The sequence below is a fragment of the Entelurus aequoreus genome, linkage group LG09 (genome assembly GCF_033978785.1).
Source record: "Entelurus aequoreus isolate RoL-2023_Sb linkage group LG09, RoL_Eaeq_v1.1, whole genome shotgun sequence".
Taxonomy (NCBI): Eukaryota; Metazoa; Chordata; class Actinopteri; order Syngnathiformes; family Syngnathidae; genus Entelurus; species Entelurus aequoreus.
The window spans coordinates 36009174-36035978 of record NC_084739.1 but is presented as its reverse complement, the minus strand read 5'-3'; the positions used below and the strand labels follow the sequence as shown (position 1 = coordinate 36035978).

At 39.2% G+C, this 26805-nt stretch overlaps 2 protein-coding genes across 7 annotated transcripts; one reads left to right on the top strand and one right to left on the bottom strand.

The window, feature by feature from the left end:
• Positions 1-834: 834 nt before the first annotated feature.
• Positions 835-13440, bottom strand: fignl1 (fidgetin-like 1). Of its 3 annotated transcripts, none has more exons than XM_062058668.1 (2): positions 13337-13440; positions 835-2839 (listed from the first exon to the last, which is right to left on the bottom strand). In XM_062058668.1, the coding sequence occupies exons 1-2, from the start codon at positions 13356-13358 to the stop codon at positions 948-950; spliced, it is 1914 nt and encodes a 637-aa protein (XP_061914652.1). In that variant the 5' UTR covers positions 13359-13440; the 3' UTR covers positions 835-947. The 3 variants fall into 3 exon arrangements, with proteins under 3 accessions (XP_061914652.1, XP_061914654.1, XP_061914653.1); XM_062058670.1 differs by lacking the exon at positions 13337-13440 and adding an exon at positions 13110-13259; XM_062058669.1 differs by lacking the exon at positions 13337-13440 and adding an exon at positions 7930-8073.
• Positions 13441-13658: 218 nt separating this feature from the next.
• ttl (tubulin tyrosine ligase) lies at positions 13659-25228 on the top strand. Of its 4 annotated transcripts, none has more exons than XM_062058664.1 (8): positions 13659-14130; positions 14225-14349; positions 14571-14649; positions 14768-15000; positions 17546-17681; positions 17787-18056; positions 20292-20435; positions 23749-25228. In XM_062058664.1, the coding sequence occupies exons 1-8, from the start codon at positions 14054-14056 to the stop codon at positions 23939-23941; spliced, it is 1257 nt and encodes a 418-aa protein (XP_061914648.1). In that variant the 5' UTR covers positions 13659-14053; the 3' UTR covers positions 23942-25228. The 4 variants fall into 4 exon arrangements, with proteins under 4 accessions (XP_061914648.1, XP_061914651.1, XP_061914650.1 ...); XM_062058667.1 differs by having other exon boundaries at positions 13660-14111; positions 23749-25227; XM_062058666.1 differs by having other exon boundaries at positions 13660-14111; positions 14193-14349; positions 23749-25227.
• The last annotated feature ends 1577 nt before the right edge of the window (positions 25229-26805 follow it).

The window sequence follows — 26805 nt, the reverse complement described above, 5'->3', positions numbered from 1 at the left end:
CTTTCAAGGCTTGCATGTCTACATTAAAACATTCTTCTTCGTCCTGCATTAATATATGATACTTTTAAACTTTCATGCAGAGAAGGAAATCACAACTAAAAAAATCACTAATTTTTTCATACGGTGTTGATGTGGAAATTTTTGCCTCTGCATTTTGATGGTGTGGGCGTGTGGCATCGAATGGAGATAAGCGTCTCGACAGACGCTACAATATTTGAACAATGATGACGAAAACTGTTTTCTCTGTCGTGTCCGTGTGTCGAAAATTGTTATGCGCTTATTTTTTTATTTGATTTTGTGCGTGGCATATAATTGCTATGCGCAGAGGACGCTTGAGCAGTGCGCAATTGCACAGGCGCGCACCTTGGAGGGAACGTTGCTCGCACGGCTGCGATAGCATCACAGCTAACGTTAGCCATGTTGCTACCTCTCTGCTCGGGGAGGGCGTATACGTATCTGACGTATGACGTGACAGTATGTGACGTGTGTAAGAAGGTGCGCTTGCTGTCTGTGAGAGGGAGACACAGAAAAGAGAAGGGCCTGTCGTGTAATGCCAGCAGCAAAAAGCAACTGCGTGAGAATCCACAGACCTGTGGATGTGTTGAAGGTGTGCTGGAAAATGCGGAACGGAAATTAGGGAGCAGCAGAAAAGTGGAATGTATTATTTAAATCGGCGCTTTGGAAAACATGGACCGGAGTTTTTTTTTTAAACTGGATCTGGATCGGCATTTTCCCATGCCTTGCCGATAAGCATTTTTTGGCAAATATCGGCGGCCGATCCGATCCAAATATCGGATCGGGGCATCCCTAGAAACCAGTCAGTTATGTCTCAGCTGGAAACCTTTTATTTTGTGAAAGAACACTCAAACTAAACACATTATCAGTTTTACATGCAACAGAAACTAAATGTACAGCACAAAAAAGGTGTGTCTTTCTTCATAAGGCCGTCATCGACCACATCCAAACATCTTATTCCAGTCTTCATACAGCTCCAAGTCTTTTGACGACACGCTCGGCCGCACGGTCATCAGAGCGTCTCGGAAGTCAGCGTAGAGGATCGGCCTGACCTGATCTGCCGAGATGGTGGCGATGTCATCAAACTGAATGCTGCGAATAGGCCCCAGCGCCGCCTCACGACACAGCTGAGTCATGTCTGCACCGGAGAAACCTTCAGTGGCCGACACAATGCTTTCCAGCTCCTCCGCTCTCAGCTGGTTCTTCTCCCGAGCCATGAGATTGGTGACTATTTGCTGCCGGGCGGCACCCTCGGGAAGGGGAATGTACAACCTCTTAGCCAGGCGTCGACGGGCAGCCTCGTCTATCTCTTGAGGTCGGTTGGTGGCTCCCACCACCAGGATGCGGTCCTCATTGGTTGTGGCGGCCCCATCTAGCTGAACCAGAAACTCGGTCTTGATCCTGCGAGATGAGTCGTGCTCCCCATCTGTACGCTGGGACAAGAGCGAGTCAATTTCGTCGATGAAAATCACAGCGGGCTGGTGGCAGCGGGCGATGGCAAAAAGCGCTCGCACCATTTTTTCCCCCTCACCCACCCACTTGGAAGTAAGCGACGACGCGCTGATGCTGAAGAAGGTAGCCCCTGACTGGCAGGCGATGCATTTGCCTATCAATGTCTTTCCAGTCCCCGGGGGCCCAAACAACAAGATACCCTTCGGTGGACCCCTGAGGCCTGTAAAGATGTCAGGTCGCAGCATAGGCCAAACAACTATCTCCTTTATGGTAGTCTTGGCAAACTCCAAGCCTGCTATGTCCTCCCAGACCACAGGAGGTCCATGGTCCAAAATCTCACTCATGATCAACTCCACTATCTTTGGCTCAAAGTTTTTCAGACGTTCATCCAAAATCTGAGGTTCCTGATTCAAGTTGGACCTCGCCTCGCTTTCCTCCTCTTCCTGCCGCGGCATAGGGGACACAAATTTAGAAAAAGCCCCCCGAGCCCTGTTTGCTCCCAGTGACCTTTTCATCGTCACTGACATGGCGGCCGCCGCTCCTCTTTGGGGCTGATGAGAATGTTTCTTCTGTTGATCCACAATTAGCTTCTCACGGGCCGATTTGAAGTTGCTTCCAGGTTTTGGGTCACCCCCTGCTTGTGGTCCTGCATCTGTGTTGTAAAAATTCTTCCGCTTAGAGGTATTGGGGTTAGGGAAGAAGCAGGACTGATAACTGGTGTTGCTCTGAGGGCCTGAGCTGGGATGAGTAAACACAGGTTGTGCTGTGGCGTTTGGACGGGAAGATGAGTAGATATTTTCTAATGTCCCATCAGCAAATTTTGACCTATCCACAGAACCACTGGCTGTGTTATTAACCTCGACTTCAGACTGAGGTGGCCCAATAAGTCTGAGGGAGGCGCCTACAGATGTTAAAGCAGACAAGGAGCTGCTGCTGCTACTCTCTTGTCCGACAGATAAGCTGACATCTGCTGCGGCCACGAGGGAGCTTGCCCCCCCTGCCCCTGCTTGAATCATCTTCTGCACGCAGGGCAACTCCAGCACGCTCTCCATGGTGAAGGACGACTCCCATTTGTCGCTGTGGTTCTTCTGATTACGGGCCAGATGCAGCGCGGTCTCTGCATAGTTGTTGAGCCCCGTGCGGGGGTCATCCGAGTCCAGCACTGCGGCGTAGCGCTCTGAATAGGTCCTGAGCAGGCTTCCCATGGCGGCCTCTGAAAGGTGGGAACTTGCCCATGCATACTGAATGGAGAGGATGTGGGCCCGGTAGGCATCGGCCGTCTGTTCAGGTGTACAGTTGCCAGACGAAATGTCAAAGGACCTCTTCTGCCATTCGTCCAGGTGTGCGTCACTCATGCCTGGGCTGTTCCAGCCTGGTGAAAAAGTGGGGGGAAATGTCATTACAAATGCATCTACTCAGCAAAACCCTTAATTACCTGTGGAAAAAGTTTTATGACTTTACAAACACAATCTCAAAATAGGCTATTTTAGACAGTAGCACAATGAAGTAAATGTAGTGCCAATAATATGTACACTAAGGGTGTAACGGTACATGTATTTGAAGCCAGATTTTTTTGGTTCAACATAAAAATGTATCAATTTTCTACACAATAGTCGATACACATTAAAAGTGAGGGCCAGGAAATTTTTTCGCGCATGGTGTCTACTTGTTAAATAAATACAGCACAGCTTGAAAACCATCTTCCAGGGTTTTTTCCACTTTGCTTTTCGAGTGAAATACAGTACGTAAGAGGAAAAAACGACAAGTGGATGAGACGAAATAAGTGTGCCAGCATTGTTCAGTAGAAACAGCGCTACAAACTGGAACTATAAATGCTGCACTTAAGGCAAATACAAATGTTTAATTTATAAAAATAAGTAATTCACAATAGAGATCAACCGATTAACGCCACTAATATTTGGCATTTTGATGCATAGCACAAATAAAACAGCAGATACAACATATACATATGTGATACCAGTACTGAGTATTACAAAAAAAAAGTACATAAAAAAAAAAGTAATATAGTAGATAAAAGTAGATAGTTATTAACAATGCTCAAGCACTAGCCCTGTTGTCCTGCATGAGAAAAATTGCTTTTTTTTCCCACTGCAGTGCTTACGCAGCCAAGGCCACCTCCCCAACCTCACTTTCTCTTCCTCCTGCAGTGTTGGTTGCTTATACATGGTAGGCCTATATCTATTCAACTTGGCCTTCAAAACTTCAATTTTTTGCCAGGAAATCCAGTTTTTGCCCTTCTTTCCCTGCATCTTACCAGTTCCGTTTTTTTTCTCGCTACTGCAACGAACAAGCCTCCGTACACTGCAAAAAGTGTGGGCTCATTAAAGGAGTGCAGCGAGTTTCATGTTAAGTTATTCAATCAAATAACAACACGACAGTCAGGATTGGACATTAAAATGACAGAAAACATTTCCTGCCAAAAATCAATTGTGTGTAAAAATATTGACAAATAGGAGACATAAGTAAAGAAGAGGAGACAGCACTCTCATACTTTCTGTAATATCGAGGAAGAAATTATGTCAACCAGCTTGAAAAATGGCATCTACGGTAACTACGTGAAGGAGCCCAGAATTGTTTTTATTTAAATGTTCGCAATATTACAGGGATTTCAGAACCTTATGATTTAAATTCATAAACTGATTTTATGTTATTTTTTAAACTGACTACATGGTGAGTTATTGTGATGTAGAGAAATACCATATTTTTACCAATTTTCCTACAAGATTTCCCATATTTTGAAATGGAAACCTTGTTGCTCCTCTGACCCGCAAAATTAGACACACAAATCCCCTGGTGTTGTTTGGTATTAAATTAACCACATTAGCACCACATTAAACATTATCTTATCTTGCTACTGGTTTGATGTTTCCGTAAAAATAATGTAAAAAAAATAAAAAATACTTGAAGCCTTGTCGAGCTGTTTACTGACATACATTGTTCATGTTGAAATAACTTTTTCTGCAAATGACTTTCGGCTCCAAATATCATTATCGGCCTCCTTGACTACTAATAATTGGGATCGTATCGACCCCAGAAAAAAATACATCGGTCTATCTGTAATTCACACTATCTATATTCATAATCCATATTGCGATACACATTGCAGCCTTCTGCGATAATATATATATCACAATATGTAATTGTGTTTATAAATGATAACACAAGCTAGGCCTGGGTGATATATATTGATACATTCGAGTTTTTTGTTGCAGACGATTTAAAAAATAAAAAAATCAATGTTTTTCTACTCTTGCTCTGGCATGTTTTTTGCCCCCATGTGCTTCCGTAGCCCTAGCCCTTCACCTTACGTCCTGAGCAGAGATCCACAAACCTAGCAAAACATGGTTGATGCGAGACGTTTGTTCCAAAGAAAACACATGTGTTGCCAGTGCTTTATATTTGCGGCAACAGGCGCAAACTAGGGACTGCACGCTGCAAAGTTTCTTTAAAAAAGGCAGCAGCACAACAAACTTATTCCAACATCTGAAACAGCATCGAGCCGACCGGGGGAAATGCAACTCTTTATGAAGCAAACAAGACCACAACAACAGCTCGAATTAAGAAGCAGCTTACTGTAGCGAAATAATTTACACCAGTTACCATGTACAGCCAGCCTATTCATCCAGCCCGCCAAAGCTTTTAATTTGGCCCGCCGAACAACACCCAAATAATAACAATACACAAATTAGAATTTTGCTAAAAGTAAGATGCAGTGTATGTAGTGTAATTTCAAACTACTACTTTTTGTTTAAATAAAAGCAAAACGTGTTTTAAATTAGCTTTGTCATTTATATTCACTGGTTTCTTTAAAAAGTAAGGGAAAAAAATTAAAGATTACATTTTTAGGCCATACCGCCCAGGCCTAAAAGAAGCATTTCAAAATGGGTTACAGAGGCCCCTAATTTAGCTGCTGGCGTATACGGTAACATATTGCATAATTTCCAGTTGTATTATTTTGTAAAGACCATCACTAACCAACTTGCTAATTTACTGTTAATAGCTCGTTACTTTTTTTTGTAACAGGTTCTATCAACACTTCTGTTACAAAGTACCAAGCATCTATTATTGTGTTGTTTAGCTACTTTACATTAGTTTTGGGTGATACCACAGATTTGTGTATTAATCAAACCAAGTACATGTAGTTACAGAGGCAGTATTTGGCATCCCAATGCTGATACTTTTTAAGATCATTGAATTATTTAATTATTGATTACAATTATAATCAGACAAACACAGAATGGTGGTGTGATAATATTAATTAAAAATCTGAATTAATTTCTACTATTGGCTCTGATTTAAATCATTTGGTTTTTGCCCTTCAAGTCCTTATGTCCTGAGTTTGTAAACAATAACAAAAACTACAAAAGATGGTTTGATTATAAAAAAAAATGTATCTAACCTCTATAGTATCAACTATATACTGCTGCTATACTTAGTATAGTCAATATTTGTAACAATCCGCCCACTTTCGTTTACATTCAAGAGCTCTAGATGATCAATTAGTAGTAAGCATTTCCTCCTACGATGTGTAGTGTAACATGTTTAGCTATTCGTTGTCCTCCAGTGATAATACTACTTTCAATAAACATACTTTATTTGCCGCCATGGAGGCAGACTTGGAAGTGGCTTTGCACTGTGAAGTGACATTGTTTGCTAGCAAAGACGATACATTGTGTTGAGGACGCTTTTGTTCACTTGTTGCTGTCAAATTGGCGGGGCACAGCTAGAATGTGTCATCAATGTGCATTATCACATTATAACGATAATATTAAAACTTTATGGCTGGACAACTTTATATCACTTAACACATCTGTCATCAATATTGCGCAACTTTAATTCAAACTGTTTAATATGTTGCCCCTGTGTGCGTCCTTACTAGAAAGAAAATATGTAAACCAAGGATGTCACAAGGGCTAAATGGTGGCCATTTCTGCCTGCAACTTCTTATTAGCTGTTGGTGTTAAAAATAAATAAAAATTCCAAAATTCAGCATTAGTAAAAGGTGCAACCTGCTCACAGTTATTGCGGCCCACACACTCTGTGCAGCTATATTATCTTTATATGCTGGCAATCTTGAATCCCACTTGACAATAACTACAAATATCGGTGAAAACACAAACATTACAGAATAACCAACACACATGGGGCAACACAACAAGCTACTTACAATAAACATGAAGTATCTCTGACCATCTTTTATTTTAGGTTACTTAACAATGTCAAAATATAATTGTTCCGCAATTCATTTTACAGTTATACCGACCGAAGACCTACCATAGCTTGGGGTCACTATAGCTGGTGGTCAAATAAATGTAATGACGTGGTAAAAACTTGATTCTGAAATTAATACTTTGTGAGGCCCAACCATACCCAGACCTCCAACTACCCCCATTTAAATTGAGTTGGAGAGGACTACTTTAAAATTAAAGTGATATTTTTACAATAGGGTGCAACTATATACATTTTTAAAGCATATTCTACATATATCTGAGCTATTTTAAGCATTGTCTAAGGCTAAAAATGGCGGTTCGCTTGAATGCTGCAGCCACTCTCTTCCTAAGCCTGGAAATTACCCCACAGTACAGTGTGAACGAGAATTGGTTCGCGTATGTCTTGCGTACATCTTTTGAAGCATTTAAAGTCTTTCAATTGGCATACTTAACGTGGACCCCGACTTAAACAAGTTGAACAAGTTATTCGGGTGTTACCATTTAGTGGTCAATTGTACGGAATATGTACTGTACTGTGCAATCTACTAATACAAGTCTCAATCAATCAATCAAACTGTACACAAAAGCAGTCCAAGAGAAGCAACTAAGAAATTGCTACGTAGTTGTTAAATTAGATTATACATTAAAAGATAGATGACGTTAGCTATCTAAATCTCTATCAGACACACTATTGGAAAAACATTGTTTAGCAATAGTAATGTATCAAAGTGGTCCCAGCATATTTCCATTTGTCTGTTTATGCGTTTTTTGTGTGTGATTAGTATTTATTGGAAAAGTTTTTAAAAGCTTTTTGTTATTACAACTGTTACAATATAAGCAGTTTCGTTTTAAATTGCCATCCCTTACTGTCTCAATAATGAATTGAACTGTGACCTTTTAAAAATAGGCAAATACCGAACCGTGATTAAGGCCTACCGTTGCACCCCAAATATTACCCGCTGTAAAAATGCTTAATGCCTACACATTTTAGTTTCGAAATTCAACAATATCAATATCAATACAAAGCTCTAGCTGGCACAAAGACACAATGGATACCAAGCTACCTTTTACGGTTTGTTTACAAACGTAAATACAATAAACAAATAAGCGCCCACCGCAGAGCGACCTAATAGTTAGCGCTATTACCTCACCACTTTGTAACGAAATAGTATTTGTTTACACAACTTAAAGCTAATATGAAAAGTACAGTTTAAAACGTTATTGGTCTTACGTTTGCAACAGTACTCGTTTCCCGCCACATTCCACTTCCGCCACTGTACAACTTCCGGTCGAGTTCCGTGTCATTGTTTGAACATTTGCAGTGCCCACATCTTCTTCTTCTTCTTCTTCTTGTGATTTTATGGCGGTTGGCAAGCAACCTTGTGGTGAGCATTACCGCCACCTACTGTAATGGAGTGTGGATCGAGGTGGATTCCTACTCTAAATTCTTTTATTTAACCCAGTGTTTTTAAAAAATGTGTGTATTGCTTTATAACCTGTGTGTTCTGAGTGCAATCCTAATATATCTTCCACTGCTAACCTAATATTCTCTTTCGCTAACTTATTTCCCAGTATTTCCCTTTCTCTATTATATTTTCTACAATGTATTAAAACATGTCTTACATGTTCTATCTGTTGGCAAGAATCACACAGTCCTGTAGCATGTTTACCCATCAATTTCAATGAACTATTTAGATATGTATGTCCTAATCTCATTCTAGTAATAATGTCTTCTTCCTTCCTATTTCTATTGCCTCCTCTCATTACACCTACTCTCCTCTGGACTTTGTAATACTCTCTACCTTTTGTTTCCTTATTCCAATTATCCTGCCACTTTTTATTGTGTTCTATCTTAATGATGTTCTTCACTTCTTCTTTACTGTGCTTAATCTCCATGTTTCCTTCTGTTTTAGTGGTTGCTTGTTTTGCGTACTTATCAGCTAATTCGTTCCCCTCAACTCCTACATGAGCAGGAACCCAAAGAAATGTTACCACACCTCCCGCTTTATTTATTCTGTAGACTGCCTGAACTATTTCATAAACTAAATCTTGTCTTGTTTCTGATGCTATGTTTTTTATGCTAGTCAATGCACTGCTGGAGTCCGAGCACACGACTGCTTTTCTTGCTTTATTTTCTTCTATCCAATTAATTACCATATAAATTGCTACCAATTCTCCCGTAAAAACAGATAATTTATCACTAATTATTTTATTTAATACTATGTTTCCTTGTGGAATAACAGCTGCTGCTCCTACCTTATTATTTATAGTTTTTTATGCATCTGTGTACACCATGATGTTGTCTAAAAACGTTTCCTCAATCCATTGTTCTATCTGGTAACTATTTAAATTTCTATTCTTTAGTAATTGCATGTTTACATTTGGGTTGTCATACATCCACGGTGGTATTGCGGGGATTGGTACTGTAGGGCTAACTTTAATATTATCAATTTGAACTTTATTACATCTGTCTCCTATTATCCACCCAAAACTATTCATTTTTTTCTTCTCTTTTTCTTGGCAGTTTAATAGTACTTGATGGGTTGGATGTCCTTGCTTGGGCCCTTTTAAGTTTGCCCAATAAACTACTGACAGTTGATCTCTCCTCATATCTAAAGGTTTTTCATTCATCTCTACTTGTAATGCTGCAACTGGGGTTGATTTAGTAGCTCCACAACATAATCTTAAAGCCTGTGATTGGATCCTGTCTATTTTCCCAAGTAATGTTTTTGCAGCAGATTGATAAATAATGCATTCATAATCAATAACAGATCGTATTAAACTGATGTATATTGCTTTCAATGTCTGCCTATCAGCCCCCCAGTCTTTACCCCTCAAAGCCCTCATTACATTTAACACCTTTTTACTTTTCTCCACTATTTTGCTGATGTGGGTTGACCAGTTAATATTTTTATCAAACCACATACCCAAATATTTAAATACTTGTACCTCTTCTATATTTTCTCCATAGAGTTTAATTTGGATCTTGTTTTGTACTTTCCTCTTTGTAAAATTTATGACTTTTGTCTTTCCAACAGAGAATCTTAAACCCCATGCCGTTCCCCATTCTTGAACTTTATTTACCGCTTTTTGAATCTTCTTTTCTATATGATTAGTATTTCTACCTCTCTTCCACATCACTCCATCGTCAGCAAACAGTGCCACATCCACTAATCCTTCCACTTCACTAAAAACTTCATTTATCATTATTGAAAATAATACTGGACTTATTATACTCCCTTGCGGGGTCCCATTTTCCACTTCATATACTCTGCTGTATTCATTCTCTATTTTTACTAATATTTTCTACTTGTTAAGAAGTCTTTTATCCATCTATACATTTTCCCTCTAATCCCAATTATATTTAGTTTTATCAGCAACCCCTGTTTCCACAACATATCATAAGCTTTCTCTATATCAAAAAATACTGCAATTATACTTTCTTTATTTATTTGTCCCTTTCTAATTTCATCTTCCAGCTGCACTGCTGGGTCGTTTGTGTTTCTTGCTTTGCGAAATCCACTTTGGTAGTTTTTTATTATTTCTTTTGACTCTAAATAATACACTAGTCTTTCATTAATCATTTTTTCCATTACTTTACCCAAATTTGAGGTCAATGCTATCGGCCTATAATTACCTGCCTCTTCCGGGTCTTTCCCTGGTTTGCATATCGGAATTATTACTGCTTCTTTCTACTCTGCTGGTAATTTCCCTTCTTCATATATCCTATGATATAATTTCAAGACCACTTCTTTGCCAATGCTGCTTAAGTTTTTGATCATCTGATAACTCACCTGGTCTTTTCCTGGTGTTGTATTTTTAACCTTTTTCAATATTCGAACCATTTCATTCAAAGAAAATTTCATATCTATAGTGTTGGTTAAACTATTATCATTGTCTTCCACCATTTCCCCAATATTTAAACTAATTGTTTCTTCTCTCTTTTGTTTTTCTACATTTCTCAAATTATCATTACTGTGCACTTTAACAAATGTCTTTGCTAAAAGTTCTGCTTTTTCTTTATTTTCTACCACACACCGTGTCCCATCTTTCATCACATGATTTTTATGTTCACTTCTGATCCCTGACATTTTCTTGATCATTCCCCACACTTGGCCTAAAAGAGTAGTTCTATTTAATGATTCACAAAACGTTCTCCAATAGTGTTTTTTTGTCTTTTTAATAACGTACCTTACTTTAGCTTGGTGCCTTTTATATTGGACCATATCTTGGAAATTATGTGTTCTTCTCAATATTCTAAATGCTCTATTCCGTTCTTTTATTGCGTCTGTGCACGCTTGTGTCCACCACGGCACTATCTTCCTTCTTTTCCCTATATTACTCCTTGGTATGCTCTTTTTGGCTGCTTCTATTATGCACTTTGTAATATCTGTATTTAGTTGTTCAATATCTTGATTTATATCCACTTCCTTTAATGTCATGTCGGTACTTTCCCTAAATTGTCCCCAATCACCGTGATTATACTTCCATCTTCCTTCTTTTTTAGTGCTTTGTGTCCTTTGGTTTATGTTTATGTGAATGAAGATTGGGTAGTGATCACTTCCTATAGTGCTGTCTTTATTTACTTCCCACTCTACCTTTCCTGCTAACCCTTGTGACACCAGTGTTAAATCTATTGCTGTTTCTTTACCCGTAACTACATCTAACCTTGTTCCCGACCCATCATTCACACACACCAGTTCTTTTTCCTCCAAAAATGCTTCCAATGTTTCCCCATTCCAGTCATCCCTTTCACCCCACATTGTGCTATGTGCATTAAAGTCACCACACCAAATGATATTGCCACTCCAGTGCTCGACTATTTTTTCTAGTTGATGAATTTGTAATTTCTTGCACGGATTATAGAAGTTTAGCACTTTGTATCTTTCTTTATTATTCCATACTTCTACCCCTACTTTTTCTAGTTCTTGTTTTTCTTTTAATATTGTATAATGCATGTCTTCTTTAATAAATATGGCACATCCTCCTCCTTGCCCATCATTCCTATCTTTACGTATTGTTACGTATCCTTTTATTATAAAGCTCAATTTTGGCTTCAGCCAGGTTTCTTGAATACATATTATATGTGGTTTATTTTTCATATTATTAATATATCCCTTTAGTTCCTGTCCGTTTGCTACTAAACTTCTGGCATTCCACTGAATAATTAACATGGCGTTGGATTGTGGTAACATGACTCTGTCTCGTCTACTCTCTGTAGTTCACCTTGTACCTGTTCCCAAGATAGTTCTTTTAAATTTAAGAACTTTGCTGCTGCTTTGACAATTATTTTGATCTTCTCAGTTTTATTTCTTGCCTGTTCTGTACAGTTTATGACATATGCCAGGAACACAACTAGCTTGTCCATAGAAAGTCCTGTATTTGTTGCCTCTTGTTTTGTATTACTTGAACTATTGCCACTTCTGTCTCGTTCTGAACTATTCTCACTTCTATCTTGTTCTGCACTTTCTTGATTTCTGACTTTAACTGCCTCTGCGTATGTAATATTTCTTTCTACTCTGATTTGCTGTACTTCTGTTGCCTGTTTCCTAATGACACATCCCCCATACGCTGCTGTGTGATTCCCGCCACAGTTACAACATTTGACCAGATCATTATCTCCCCATTGTCCATATTCATGCTCCTCTCCACACCTTCCACATCTCAACTTAGCATGACACACACTGGCTATGTGCCCATAGCGTTGGCACTTGAAGCAGCGTACTGGGGGTGGGACGTAAACTCTAACATAAAAGCTTAAAAACCCAATCCTAATTCTCTGCGGGCGGACTTCCTCGACAAACTGTACTAATACTGATTCGCTCTCCATATTTTCTCCATTTCTATATGCCATCATTCTTGTCAACATCTTGACAGTTCCCCCTTTTATTTGTCTTTTCAATTCTTCTAAATTTTCACCTCTTGGAATTCCTGTCACTACTCCTCTTGCCCCCTTTCGTTCTCCCACTTCGATTGTTTCCTTTATTATCTTATTGCACAGTTTTTGCAACCGCATTGCTTTACTTTTTTGCTCTCCATTTTTGCATTTAATCAAAAGTCGCCCGTCCCTAAGCACCTTCGCTATCTCCACCTCTCCGATGTCCTTCTTTAACCCCTTAACCAGTGTCATTAAACTTATGTCATTCATGTCTTGACTTGATTTAAATGTATATATAATCCTATAATTATCTTCCATAGTCGTTTTCCTTTTTTCTACTTCTTCATCTTCTTCATGGGCTCTTTTAGCACTCGACTTTCCTTCATGCCCTCCGCTCCCCTTCTTTCCTTTCTCCCCTCTAGTCCTATCCACGTCCATACCTTCCTCATACATCCCGTCACTATCCCCTTCCATCTCGATCCAGTCACAAAACAGTTTATGCACAACCGCCAAGAAGATTTGGATACTCTCACGTGTTTAGCCACCGCTCTTGGTTTACTTCCGCCTTCCGTCCAGTACACACATCTTCACTAAAGACTAACAAAAACAACAACCATTCCGTTTGAAAATGGCGTAGCTATTAAACCAGATTCGCTTGGCTAAACGTTTCAACACAATGCTTGATTGACATGTTTTAAGTGTAAAAATGTACATAGCCTGAATACAAACACAACATTCATACAGCCTGGATACAACTTACCTAAAAGTAGTGTTTCGGACATTAGACATACAACACTAAAAACAACTATGTAGTACGTAGTAAAATCTGCAGTGCCATCTAGTGGCCGTAAAGCGTAAACCCACCATCTCTAATGTGCCATTTTATCCTCGTTGCATTCTGGGAACTATAGTCCGTTTGATTTTAAAACGTCCAGTCGGCACCAATTGTACATTCAGAAACATTTTAAAGGCTTTTCATATATATGTGAATTGTAGTACAATTAATATTAAGTGTACACATCACATATAAAATCACAAAAATGCATACTAATCAGAGTATAACCACTGAATAAACTACAATAACCACAACCTACGTCCGCGTTAAGCTCTCGCTCATGGAAGACAGCCGCTGAGCTTCAAGAGAATGGAAAAGCATGTCGTTGAGTAGATGGCCAATATTTTTGTTAGGAATACATAACTTGCCAGCCAGGTGTTTTTTGTAAGGAACTGCATTGTATTGGGAATTAACTTCGATAATTATCAATTTGAGCTAGACACCGGATGCAGACAGTTACGCGGCCCATACGAGTCACTGGATCCCAGTCACACCCTGCTGGGTCGATGTCTGCTTAATAACAAGATATTTGTATACACCTTAAATGTATAACGTGATGGCGACATGACTCATTTGGCAACGATTCTCTGATTCGGACGTGAAGCGAACATTTGGACTGGATATGACCGACTCATCATCACCATGGGAGGATCAGGGGAGATAACACCGGACACTGCGTGCTGCTCTACCAACCAGACAAGTAACTTAATAGCAACAAAGTAGTTTAAAGTCCTTTCTATTAATCTCGTTTTCCATCTACCGTGGGATAATGGCCGCTCAGATGTACACTTTTGTCACCCGGGATGACAACAGCACCGTTTATGCAGAAGTTTCCAAAATCCTCTTGTCTACTGGGCAGTGGAGGAGGCTGAAAAGAGACAACCCCAGATTTAATTTAATGCTTGGTGAAAGGAACAGACTACCCTTTGGACGTTTAGGTAGAGTATGTTTCCATTTAAATATGTTGCTATAAATATAGAAAAATGTATGTGCTTCATTGGGTTTGCACCCACTCAGGCTGAATGTTCTGCAGTGACTGTGCAGAGATTGTCGCCCATGCGTCATGTAGACAAATAATTCCTCCCTCAACCCTCACTCCATGTGCATTTATTCCACAAAGAAGGGATTGTTTCTAAATATTTTCACTGGGACTTTACAGGTCATGAACCAGGACTGGTGCAGCTGGTGAATTACTACAGAGGAGCAGACAAGCTTTGCAGGAAGGCATCATTGGTCAAGTAGGTATTTATTCTCTGCGATTTGCCCTTTTAATAGTTGTTATTATATATTTTTTGTCTTTAATGACGTAAAAGGGAATTGCTTTAGCTGACCTCTCTACTCCCTTAAAATCATCAGGCTTATAAAGACCAGCCCAGAGCTCTCAGACTCCCCGAGCTGGTTTCCAGAGTCTTACATCATTTATCCCACCAATCTCAACACTCCTGTTGCTCCTGCTACAAATGGCATCAGCCATCTGAAGAGCAATCCCAAGACCGATGAGCGAGAAGTTTTCTTGGCATCCTACCATTCCAAGAAAGAAAGTGGGGAGGGGAAAGTGTGGATTGCCAAGTCGTCCGCTGGAGCTAAAGGTAGAATAGTGCTTACATGTTTTGTCTGACACTAACTAGGGTTGATATAATATTCTGCAAACCCCCGCAGCAAAAGAAAATGCTTATCCTGCATCATAAACAGTACCCAGTTGGATACATTGTGTTTTCTACAACCATGCAACTCTAGATTCTAATGATAAAGCAACATTGTGCTACATTGTACACTTGTATAGAGTCAGAAGTTTACTTACACTCATGATGGGATGGGCATGACTGACTGACTTAATTATTTATTACATGGGCATGCCACATAATTACATGTGCTGCAAAAGCTTAAAAATAGTAAGACTGTTAATATTTCCTGTAAATGCATTTGTTCTTTACATTTTTATTACTAATGCAATACATTTCAGTTTTTCTTCATTTTAATCAATCAATTGAAATTATTAAATGATGCAACAAGATATTGTAAGTAAAAATCTTCCAATCCCGATCAGGGGCCAATATTTACAGTTTTTTAACTGATTTACTGATGAGCTTCCGAGCCCAGCCGATCTTTACCTCAGCTGTGTCCCAGTGTTTACATGCTAAAGATTATACTCACGTTAAAGATTCCTTCAAAAGGGATGCACACTCAGGAGACACAATTACATTTCCCCATTCCTTGTTACACATCTGCAGGAGTTGCATGAATTCCAGGAGGGTGCATGTCTTGCCAGAACACCGTCTGGAATTTGAGAGCAAGCTCCAACTAACATGTTGCTTATTTTGTCATTTGTGTTATTGTTTACAAAGTCAGGGAGTAAGTCCCTGGATACAGGAAAGCTTTGAGGACAAAACCCAAATGATTTAAAATTAGAGCCAATAGTAGTGTTTGCTTTTGTTTAGCTTTTGTGCACTGGCCACTTTATTTTGTACAAAAAATTGTAAACAGCATTCAATACCATATACAATACAATACAATATCAATAAATCATCTGATTTACAACAATACTAGAAAATTCTACATTTGTGTCAATGTGCTTACTTTAGTTACCGTACTTACTATAAAACATTTCAGCTCTATAATCTATTGTCAAAGTATCAAATCAGGACTCGAAATTGTATTTGTTCTGAGGCCAAAAAATCGTATCAGTATAAAGCAGAAATTGTTGATTGGAACATCCCTACTTTAAAAGTGTTCTTGTTATCGAAACACCCAAAATGAAGTGCAAAATTGCTGAATACTTGAATGTCTGCTTGCCAAAAAATGCTAAAAAAACAAACGAATGAAGGGCAATTACTGATGTGATTACCATACATGCAAACGTGGATTCAAAGATACAACCCGTTCAAATTTTAATGTTGCCCTAAAGGACAAAGAGGTTGACACCCTGATTTTATTTTAACTGTTGTTGTTTTTTACTGACTTTTAAAAACAAGAATTGGGTGCACTTGTTTGTAATCAGTTCAAACAATTGTATGAATTGTTGACCACAACACTATTGACCAGTTATTGATTATTCGTACAAGCCAGGTCCGTGCCAGGAAACCAATCAATTGAATTGAACTCTACCCACTCTGCGAACAAGAATGGTCAAATACCCAGCCAGAATTATGCCTTAAGCTTTAAGCTACAAGAAACGTCTGGTCGGGCTGAAATGTGTTATGGTACATCCCACAAAGTATTAGTGGGCCTGTGTCTTCCTATATATTTGAGTGTGTACATATATTTTTCAAATTAGAGAAAATCAAAAATACATTAAAAGTCTTGAAATCTACCAAAGCTAAAAAAAAATCACTGAAGATAATCATTCTAACCTGGAAAAAAGAATGGTTCAAATAAATACCAGTAATTAAGTGCCCCAAATGAATTCCATGTGTGTATGTAAAGTTCTGCTCACTACAATCTATGTTCTACTGTTGGAGGATGTGACAGATGGTCTACAACAGTGCTTCCTAACCATAGGCTCGGGGCTCGTCGTAGGGCCTCGAGCGCCTCCGAGAGGGCCACCAAGAAATATCTGTTCCGCAGCTGTGGTCCAAAATGACTTGCAATACATTCTCCCACCACTTGTGGCAGTAATGACAATTACTTAACAACCAAATGAAGTCTGGAGCTAAAGTCATGAAGAAATTTCTGAAGCGCAAAAAAATATTACTAAAGTTGTGAAGCTGTACTTTCATTTGCACTTAAATTTTATTGACAGTTTAGTTAAACATATTCCTTTTGTATTTAGTTTTATTTTAGCACAACATAATTGTATGTACATTTATTTTTTGTCAGTTATTTGAGTACCTTCTTTTGCAGTATATTTGGTTAGTACTTATTTTTCTTATCAGCCTGACCTAAGCCTAATTTTTGTTTGTTAAATAAAAGATAATCTTTGTGATTAACACATGCTTTCATATCAGTTGACAAGGTCGTAAACTGTAAGTAACTGAGATATAATTATTGAATATGATGAAAATCAAGTGTAAGATTACTAACTCAGTGTTAATATTTAAGTGGGTCCCAAGCCACTATGTAGTGGAAAAGTTGGGCCCCGAGGTCAAAAATGTTAAGAACCCCTGGTTTACAATAACCATATTTTCTTGAATATAGGCGCTGGTATCGTGATATCCCACGATGCTAACCATCTGCTGGAGTACATTGACAATCAGGGACAGGTTCATGTCATTCAGAAGTACCTGGAGAAACCTCTACTTTTGGAGCCTGGACATCGCAAGTTTGACATCAGGTAAGGCTTTATTTACCGGTAATGCCTTAGGGTCACAAATGTCTGGCTTATTTATATGCATATTTGAGTGAAGTGCACTAAAGGTTTATAATACGGTTTTGCCAGGAGCTGGGTACTTGTGGATCACCATTACAACGTCTATTTATACCGAGAAGGTGTTCTGCGTACGTCCTCCGAGCCGTACAACACCTCAGACCTCCAGGACATGACCAGTCACCTGACAAACCACTGCATCCAGCAGGAGCACTCCCAGAACTACGGCCGCTATGAGGAAGGGAACGAGATGTTCTTTGACGAGTTCCGCCTGTACCTGCTCAACACTCACAATGTCACGCTGGAGGCCAGCATATTACCTCAGATCAAGCAAATCATCAAGTAGGTCGTTTTCTGACCTTTTTAGGTTTAGCAGTTAAGCAATTATTTATCAAAATGTTATCCGGAATTAAAGTAATTTTGATGTTCCACATAAGTATGCATGGTTTTAAAATCGTGTTGGTCCTAAAATAGTGCCATAACAGGTACTTAAAAAATGGAAAATATACAAATATTTGTTGGGAAGAGCAATACATGTTTTCATGTTAGAGTCTCTAAAAGTGTCCAATAAGACCAGTATTTTGTAGAATAACAAAATCTACAACTCATTAAGTTGGCATTACCGATTCCTCCTGCTACATCTTCGTATCCTCTGGCAGACTAGGTGCGTATTAAGGGCCTCATCTATTAAAATCCAAATAAGTGTACAGTAGCGTGCGCAAACTATAAAACTGCGTGTGCTATTAGTGAGCGTTTTGCAAGTGATCTACTAAGACTGCATGTACAATTAATAACAAGATCAAAAGTGGTGTACACCGCCGTATTTAAATGCGGTTTTTGCATGTACACCAGCTGTCACCCTGGAACCACTTATTTTCTTCCACATTTATGGCATCATATGCTCCAACATGTGGCATTTGACCATGTTGTTGACTCGTAGCATACACGTGTACTAGGTACCACCTTTTCGAGGCTATAGTAAAGTGCGATCTAGACAACAGAATCTGCTTTTAGCACACTGATGGTGCGATCTGGCAGGTGCTGTGGTGTTGCTAGAAAATGCATATTAGAATAACTTTTTTCATATAGGAGATATATTAATAATATACTTCTTATATATAAAAAACAAACACCAATAAAAAAACATGCCAGTAGACCAAATCAAGTGAATTAGTTTTAATCAGCCCTTTAAGTCATCCAGCAGCTAGAGACGATATGTAACTTTTTTTTTTCTGAAAGTTCATATATATTGACCCGCTCTTAGACGGAATATTCTTTCTCTCAATTATCTAGCTGTGCCGATTTGCACATACTTCCTAGATGTGTAAAATATAGACGCAGAGCAGTTACAGTCTTGATAAATCACATTGAGAGTGCTAACTAATTATATTTGCATCTCCTCCTCCCAGTGTTGTGGGTGGTGTGATAATCAGCATATAAGACAGACACGCTAAATTAATTGCGCTCGCTATTTTGTTCTTTTAAGAGACGCAATCCTTTGCACACGAGCTTCGTAGATCAGCTTTGCGTGCGCTATCAGGTTTGCACGTGTTTTATACACGCAAACCTTAACGAGATCAGGCCCTAAATGTGTTAAGAAGGAGTTATGATGCAAGCTACATTGACAGACGGTCCTATTATAATGAGTTTATGAGCAAGGGCAAACACATTGTGCCAAATCTTTTTTGTGGTGGTTGAAATGTATTCATAGCAGGCCTACACACATTAATAAATGTACAGGAAACATTGTATTAACTATGCTTTTGTCAGCACATATCCTACTGAATATAGGGTTTAATGATGTCGAAAGGTTGTATTTTACTTACTTGTTGCAACTTTCAGCCTTTACAGCTTTACACGTGGAGTGGAAAGTGCTGGAGGCTTTTCATGATACAAATCGTTAAGTCACTGTTTGCACGGCGGGGTCAGTCAATGTTCAATTTGGAAAAAGGTGTGTGGACAATAAACTTGTCATAAAAGTGAAAGTCTTTGTTAAATGAATAAGTAAAATTATCGCTTTAGACAAGATTGTTCTGTCCAGAAAACTAACGAATGTTGTCGATAGACAGAACTGAAGTCAGTAAATCAATCAAAGTTTACTTCCATCCATCCATCCATCCATCCATTTTCTACCGCTTGTCCCTTTCGGGGTGGCGGGGGGTTGCTGGAGCCTATCTCAGCTGCATTCGGGCGATAGGCGGGGTACACCCTGGACAAGTCGCCACCTCATCACAGGGCCAACACAGATAGACAGACAACATTCACACTCACATTAACACACTAGGGCCAATTTAGTGTTGCCAATCAACCTATCCCCAGGTGCATGTCTTTGGAGGTGGGAGGAAGCCGGAGTACCCGGAGGGAACCCACGCAGTCACGGGGAGAACATGCAAACTCCACACGCAAGATCGAACAAAGTATTACTTATATAGCCCTTAATCACAAATGTCTCAAAGAGCTGAAAGAAAACTTTATTATGTCGATTATTGGGCAGCACCGGTGGAGTGTGTACAGATTTTATTTGCTGATTGCAGTACATAATATTCAATATAATGATTCTTTTTTTTGCTTTTGCAGGAGTTGTCTGTCATGCATTGAACCAGCCATCAGCACGAAGCATCTCTCCTACCAGAGCTTCCAGCTGTTTGGATTTGACTTCATGGTGGACGAGAAGTTCAAAGTGTGGCTCATTGAGATCAACGGAGCCCCAGCCTGTGCACAGTCAGTAGCAACATGTTCTAGAACAGTGCAATTCAATTGGTGGGCCGGTGGCAAAATCCGGTCTGGAAATGACACCATACCAGCCCCAGAGTTCAGTTAAAAACTTGGGAGACAAACATTTTTGCAGCAAATTCCTAAAAACATTAGAGTACTCCTGTTGTATAGAGGAACTTGGAACACAGTCAACACATTGGCAGATCCTTGCGTTGACATTTTAACCTTGCTAGCAAAACTAGAACACTAGGGTCCAAACTTGTGATTTACATAACTGAAGTGTCCCTCAAGGCACCCCTTTAAAGGGGAACTGCACATTTTGGGGGGAATGTTGCCTATTGTTCACAATCATTATGACAGACAAAAACACACGTCTTTTTTTATTTTATTTTATGATTTTAAAGAAAATGTTTAAATGCTTGGAAGATGCGGCTAATGGGAGTCACCATTGTAGCTTTCAAATCCCTCTCAAACAACTTCAAAACCCTCCCCTCAACGTTTTATACACACACTGCAAGTATATATACAATGTGGTCACAGACACGTTCATAACAATATGTACAATATTTACCGTATTTTGGTCATTTTGAGCATTGCCAGAACTGATTTCCTCAGCGCATTTATTTCTGTTTCTATAGCAGTGCACTTCTGACTTCCGGCAACAAATGTGTGTTCCTACTTCCGAAAACAAACACAATTGTTTTCTAAAAATGGCAGACTTTGTAACAGACAACAAAAATTACTATTTTTGAACAAATTCACAACCTTATCTTTTTTAAGCTGAATATACAGAGGATGAACTGCTGCTAATAGAAGCCAACACGGGAAAGCTGAAACGTTGGAGCATGCGAAAACCGAGAGAGTGAAGTCGGCATGACTTGGATGCTGTAAATGTGGAATTTGGAGCCATGCTTGCTCGAGGTGGGAATCTTTGGGCACCTCACGATTCGATTACGATTCAGGAGCTTCGATTCAATTAAAAATCGATGATTGATACATCTTTATGTATAATTATTTATTTAAATTTAAAATAAAATTGTTTCACTAAATAAGCATTTATCACTTGCAACTTTGAAAAAATAATTCATTTGGAATAAGAAACAGTTTAATTCCCAAATTTGTTAAATTAATGAAAATGTGTGCAAAACTGGACCGTAAGTGCCCGATAATATAGGAGCTGGTCGGATCTCTCGGTGAGGAGGCTTGCTGCAGTCAAATTTTAAAGCTGTCTGCATTACTTTTTTTTACAATACATTTCCACCACCTCTAGAGCTTACCCAAAATAAACCGGAAAAAAATGTCCCCGGCCAGCTGTACCAAACACACAACTGTCTGTCCATCGAGTGAATCACTATAATATTGATCATGATACACGCAGCACGTCATGCGTGTTATTACAATTGCAGTACATACGCTGTCTGGCTAGCTGTGTACAAACAAAACATGAAATGTTGGCTAATACTTTACTGATACTGTAATATCATTGTTCATGTTTTTCCAGTCCGTACAGACTGGTGTCCTATTGCATTGCCATATTTAGCGTTTACGGCTAATACCAAAGCATGTCGATGTGTTATTACGCTGGAAAAAGAGTTCCTTAGTGTTCGCTCTTACAATAACAATATTGCTACAGCTTGGTTATTATACAGGTTACGGAACATAACGAAGTATTGTTGACGGTTTTTGAATGCATTTTGAAAGTGATTTAACGGTATAATTGATTGCTCCCATTAGCTGCATTGCTAGCCACCTTGAACGAGCCAATTCTTACATGTTAGACTGCAAAAAAATCTAACTTTTATCTTCTTGTCTCTCATAGGGATTGGGAACAATAGGCAAAATTTTAAAAACATTTAAAAAAGCGCAGTGATCCCATTTAAGTCCTCTCTTTTTATGGCAGTAACCCATTTTTTTTTGGTAATATGATTTACAGTAGCGGGCCGTGCGTTTCCCTTCTAGGTCTTCAGTGATGTCCGACTTCAATGATCACCTCTCAAAATACCATCATTTATGTCACCACATGACCATTGCTGGTGAAATACTATACAGAAACACATTTACGCCCTACTGGACATTGTACAAAACGGGTTATTTTCTGGCGCATTTAAAAATCAATAAACCCGCATCAGCAATTAAAACATATCTTATGTGGTCCTGTCAAAATTAAAATTTCAAAAAACATTTTAAACGTGAAAAAATAAAGAAATAAAATATCTGAACTCACATTTCATCGATAGCTGAGCTAGCTTCCGGAGTTGGCCGAGATGGTCTCACAAGATGTAGTTTCTCTTTAAATATCCTTCTTGAAAATGGCCTTGCAAATATATGTGTTGCCTTGTCTATTCATAAAAGATGCAGACGAGGCGTGTTGGCTGACTTCTTAAAGTTTACTTCGCAGGTGTTCATCCAAAACATCCTGCTGCATGTCTCCATTCAACAACCTAAACGGGGCTACTGTGCATGCTCTATACTACTGTGGCATGCTGGGTAATGGCGTTATTATGTTACCTGGCTCATAACATCACAATATATATCTGCCTTTGGCCATCTAGAAGGCCTTACTGACAACAACGCGTGATCTGATTGACTATTGCAACTGTCTGTCACCTGTATGTCCCCGTTCGTTTACAGCGCACGGACGCCCGCATTGTTGAATCTGAAGGCCTGTGGCAGATTTGGTAGCAGCATGGCAACATAAGCTAGCTGAATTTTGATTGGATAAAAACTCTATAAACTATAAAACAACATCATTGGAAGGAGCATAATATGACATGAAGAGAATATGAATACTTAACGATATTTAGGGAAAGTAAATAATACAATACTTTTATCTTTAATTATGATCATGATGTCTGGTTATGTTAGGCCAGCAGAGAAGGCCTTGCTGGCCCTGACGGCACACCACTGGTGATTTATGTAACTAAGGTGCTGCTGTAGCTTGTTTACTTCAGATGCAGTCAATAGTCATTTGTTCAACTTCTTGAGTTATACTAGTGATGTTCCTCAAGGTTCCATCTTAGGTCCTCTCTTTTTCATCACTTGTGCTATTTAACTTGTGGCCCACGAGTTCAGTTAAACAAACTTGTGACATACTCACATTTTTTGCTGCAGATTCTTAAATACACTAGAGTGCTGTTATAGAATTGATCTTTGACTAGACAATTGAATAGATTATTCCTGTTGTAGAGAATTTTACTGTCCCTGTCTTTTCACTTTGCTGTTTTTGGTGTCTGCTTCTTTAGCTTTTAGGCCTAAACATTAGTGTGTCCTTATGAAGAGAGCTCACATACTGTTTTCGTGTTTAACGTTTCTCTTCCAGGAAGTTGTACCCAGAGCTGTGTCAAGGCATCGTGGACGTAGCCATCGCCAGCGTCTTCACCCTCAACAATAGTGGTGACTCCTCGTCATCGTCACCTTATTCCTCGTCACCGTCCTCCTTGTTCAGCACTAATGCTTGTTCCTCACCCAAAATAAGAGGGCCGCTTCATGTCGGCCCTTTTACTCGACTGTAAGCATGGCAAATCATTCATGTCTTTCGGCACTGCTGGAAGAACGACAAATGCCGTCATTTGTTACCGCAGCATTTGTATTGTACCTTGTGTTTCATGCATGTCTTTTTATGGATGCATCGAAGGAATGGCAAATGTTGCATTTGGTTGTTTGGAAAATGAGGAGAACAGTTGCTTAAAGCTGTTTGTCCCATAATAGATTGTTGGAAATGAGACTGTAGTGCCTTACATATCCACCCATTGACAAACCCTCAACAGACTTTCTTCTTCATCAAGGAGGTCAAGTTTCAGAAATGTTGGCCTTTCACATTTCTGACGACCATGATCCAGTATTTTCTGGTTTTCGGTTCACCCCATTGATGTTTTTTTTAATGAAAAATTAAAATAAATCACCATCTTGATTCAACTTTATCCAGTAAATACACACAAATATATCGCTATTGTCTTCCTATAGCTGTCATAGTAGTTAACCTGGTAAATGCTGCATGGTGCTTGTTGATTTCTACTACTTTCGTGCTTTGGTAGTCTCTGAATTATTTTCTAGCGCATGACGTCGGCTTCTCAAGTTTTATTTTGTTTGTGTCTTCGTAGCACATTTATTTATGTTACAACTTTGTGTTTACTCTCAAGAATGAAGGATAACCATCTAAAAAGTATACATTTTGTGATGTGCTGGGCACCTTAACTCCTAAATAAATTTCATGATGATTATTAGAATGAATGCACAATTATATTATTGTGATCAGTATTGCAGCCCTGTTTTAGCTGAAAAGATGATTCAGGGGCCTATAATGTACGCATAGAAAGGGTTTCTATGAACTACGGTAGTGGTGTAAAAAAATTTCAGTCAACAGAAAAGTATATATATTTATTGCATTTTTGGGGGGATTCTCTCATTAAGGGGAAAGGTGCCTTAGAGGGGTTTTCTTTCTGTTAAAAAGCATCTGTACCATTGGTGTAAATTTGCCCCATTCATCAACAGACCTTATTTTTCTAATTATTTCCTGACATGTTAATAAGTCCTGGATGTGTTCACCCCAACCAAAGATAAAACCATGCTGTATGTTGTGTGTTAAATGTATTGTCCAATCAAGTGCCGCAGTGTTTGTGAAGTGATTATGCACTCATATGTGACGTGAAAGCAAGTGTGCATTCAGGGACGTAATGTTTTGTTTGCTGTAGTGTTTCTTCTTCCAAATGTTGCATGGTGGTTTCTCATAAAAAACTTGCTAAAATAAAAAATAATAATAATCTAATTACCAGATATAGAACTCATTTTTATGTAGCATTCTGTGCTGTTGTTGGTTTAAAGTTTAAACTAACACATTTCTAAAATTTGATCTACGCTTTATTGTCATGGTGCATCTTTTATATTATTGGTATGTTTATAAACCATCCTTTAATCTACGGCATGTACTTTAAAACACCACTAGAGGGCGTCAAACATCTCGGTGACCATTATCATCAAGTCAAAAACACCAAAACACCGGGTGCGCCTGTAATCCAAGCTACTGGGAGGCTGAGGTTGGAGGATTGTTTGAGCTCAGGAGTTCTGAGCTGCAGTGGACTATGTCAATCGGGTGTCCGCACTAAGTTCGGTACCGATATGGTGCTCCTGGGGGAGCTCGGGACTACCAGGTCGTCTAATTAGGGGTGCACCGGCCCAGGTCGGTAACGGAGCAGGTCAAAGCCCCCGTACCGCTCAGTAGTGGGATCGCGCCTGTGAATAGACACTGTAGTGCAGCCTGTGCAATACAGCGTGACACAATCTTTTCTTCTTTATAAAAACATATTTAAATCATAAAACACTTTGACACTTATATTTACATCCCAATAACTTATTCATACATATACTTCCCTTCACTAAACACTGCTTTTGTCTGTCCTACACTGCCTCCTCCTGGAGGAGAGGAGCAACTTCAAAAATATAATCGCGCACTTAAAAGCTCGACTTAACGTTCGAACTGGTAAACTTTGTTATTTTTTGCAAATATTAGCTCATTTGGAATTTGAAGCCTAGAACATGTTTCAAAGAAGCTGGCAGAATGGCAAAAAAGACTGACAAAGTTGAGAAATGCTCATCAAACATTTATTTGGAACATCCCACAGGTGAACAGGCTAATTGGGAACAGGTGGGTGCCATGATTGGCTATAAAATGAGCTTCCATGAAATGCTCAGTCATTCACAAGCAAGGATGGAGCGAGGGTCACCACTTTGTCAACAAATGCGTGAGCAAATTGTCCAACAGTCCAACATTTCTCAACGAGCTAATGCCAGGAATTTAGGGATTTCACCATCTACAATCAGTAATATCATCAAAAGGTTCAGAGAATCTGGAGAAATCACTGCATGTAAGCGGCAAGGCAGAAAACCAACATTGAATGCCTGTGACCTTTGACCCCTCAGGCGGTACCGCATTAAAAACCGACATCAGTGTGTAAAGGATATCACCACATGGGCTCAGGAACACTTCAGAAAACCACTGTCAGTAACTACAGTTCGTCTCTACATCTGTAAGTGCAAGTTAGAACTCTACTATGCAAAGCAAAAGCCATTTATCAACAACACCCAGAAACGTCGCCGGCTTCTAAGATGGACTGATGCCAAGTGGAAAAGTGTTCTGTGGTCTGACGATTACACATTTCAAATTGTTTTTGGAAACTGTGGCTGTTGTGTCCTCCGGACCAAAGAGGAAAACAACCATCCGGATTGTTATAGGCGCAAAGTTCAAAAGCCAGCATCTGTGATGGTATGGGGGTGTATTAGTGCCCAAGGCATGGGTAACTTACACATCTGTGAAGGCACCATTAATGCTGAAAGGTTTATACAGGTTTTGGAGCAACATATGTTGCAATTGGTCAATCAC

Coding starts and splice junctions, on each gene's coding strand:
- fignl1 (XM_062058668.1), bottom strand. CDS start 13,358: ATGTCCGAAACACTACTTTTAG. Junction 2,840..13,336: donor GTCCGAAACACTACTTTTAG/GTAAGTTGTATC, acceptor CTTTTTCACCAG/GCTGGAACAGCCCAGGCATG.
- ttl (XM_062058664.1), top strand. CDS start 14,054: ATGGGAGGATCAGGGGAGATAACACCGGACACTGCGTGCTGCTCTACC. Junction 15,001..17,545: donor GTCGTCCGCTGGAGCTAAAG/GTAGAATAGTGC, acceptor TCTTGAATATAG/GCGCTGGTATCGTGATATCC. Junction 20,436..23,748: donor GGAGCCCCAGCCTGTGCACA/GTCAGTAGCAAC, acceptor TTTCTCTTCCAG/GAAGTTGTACCCAGAGCTGT.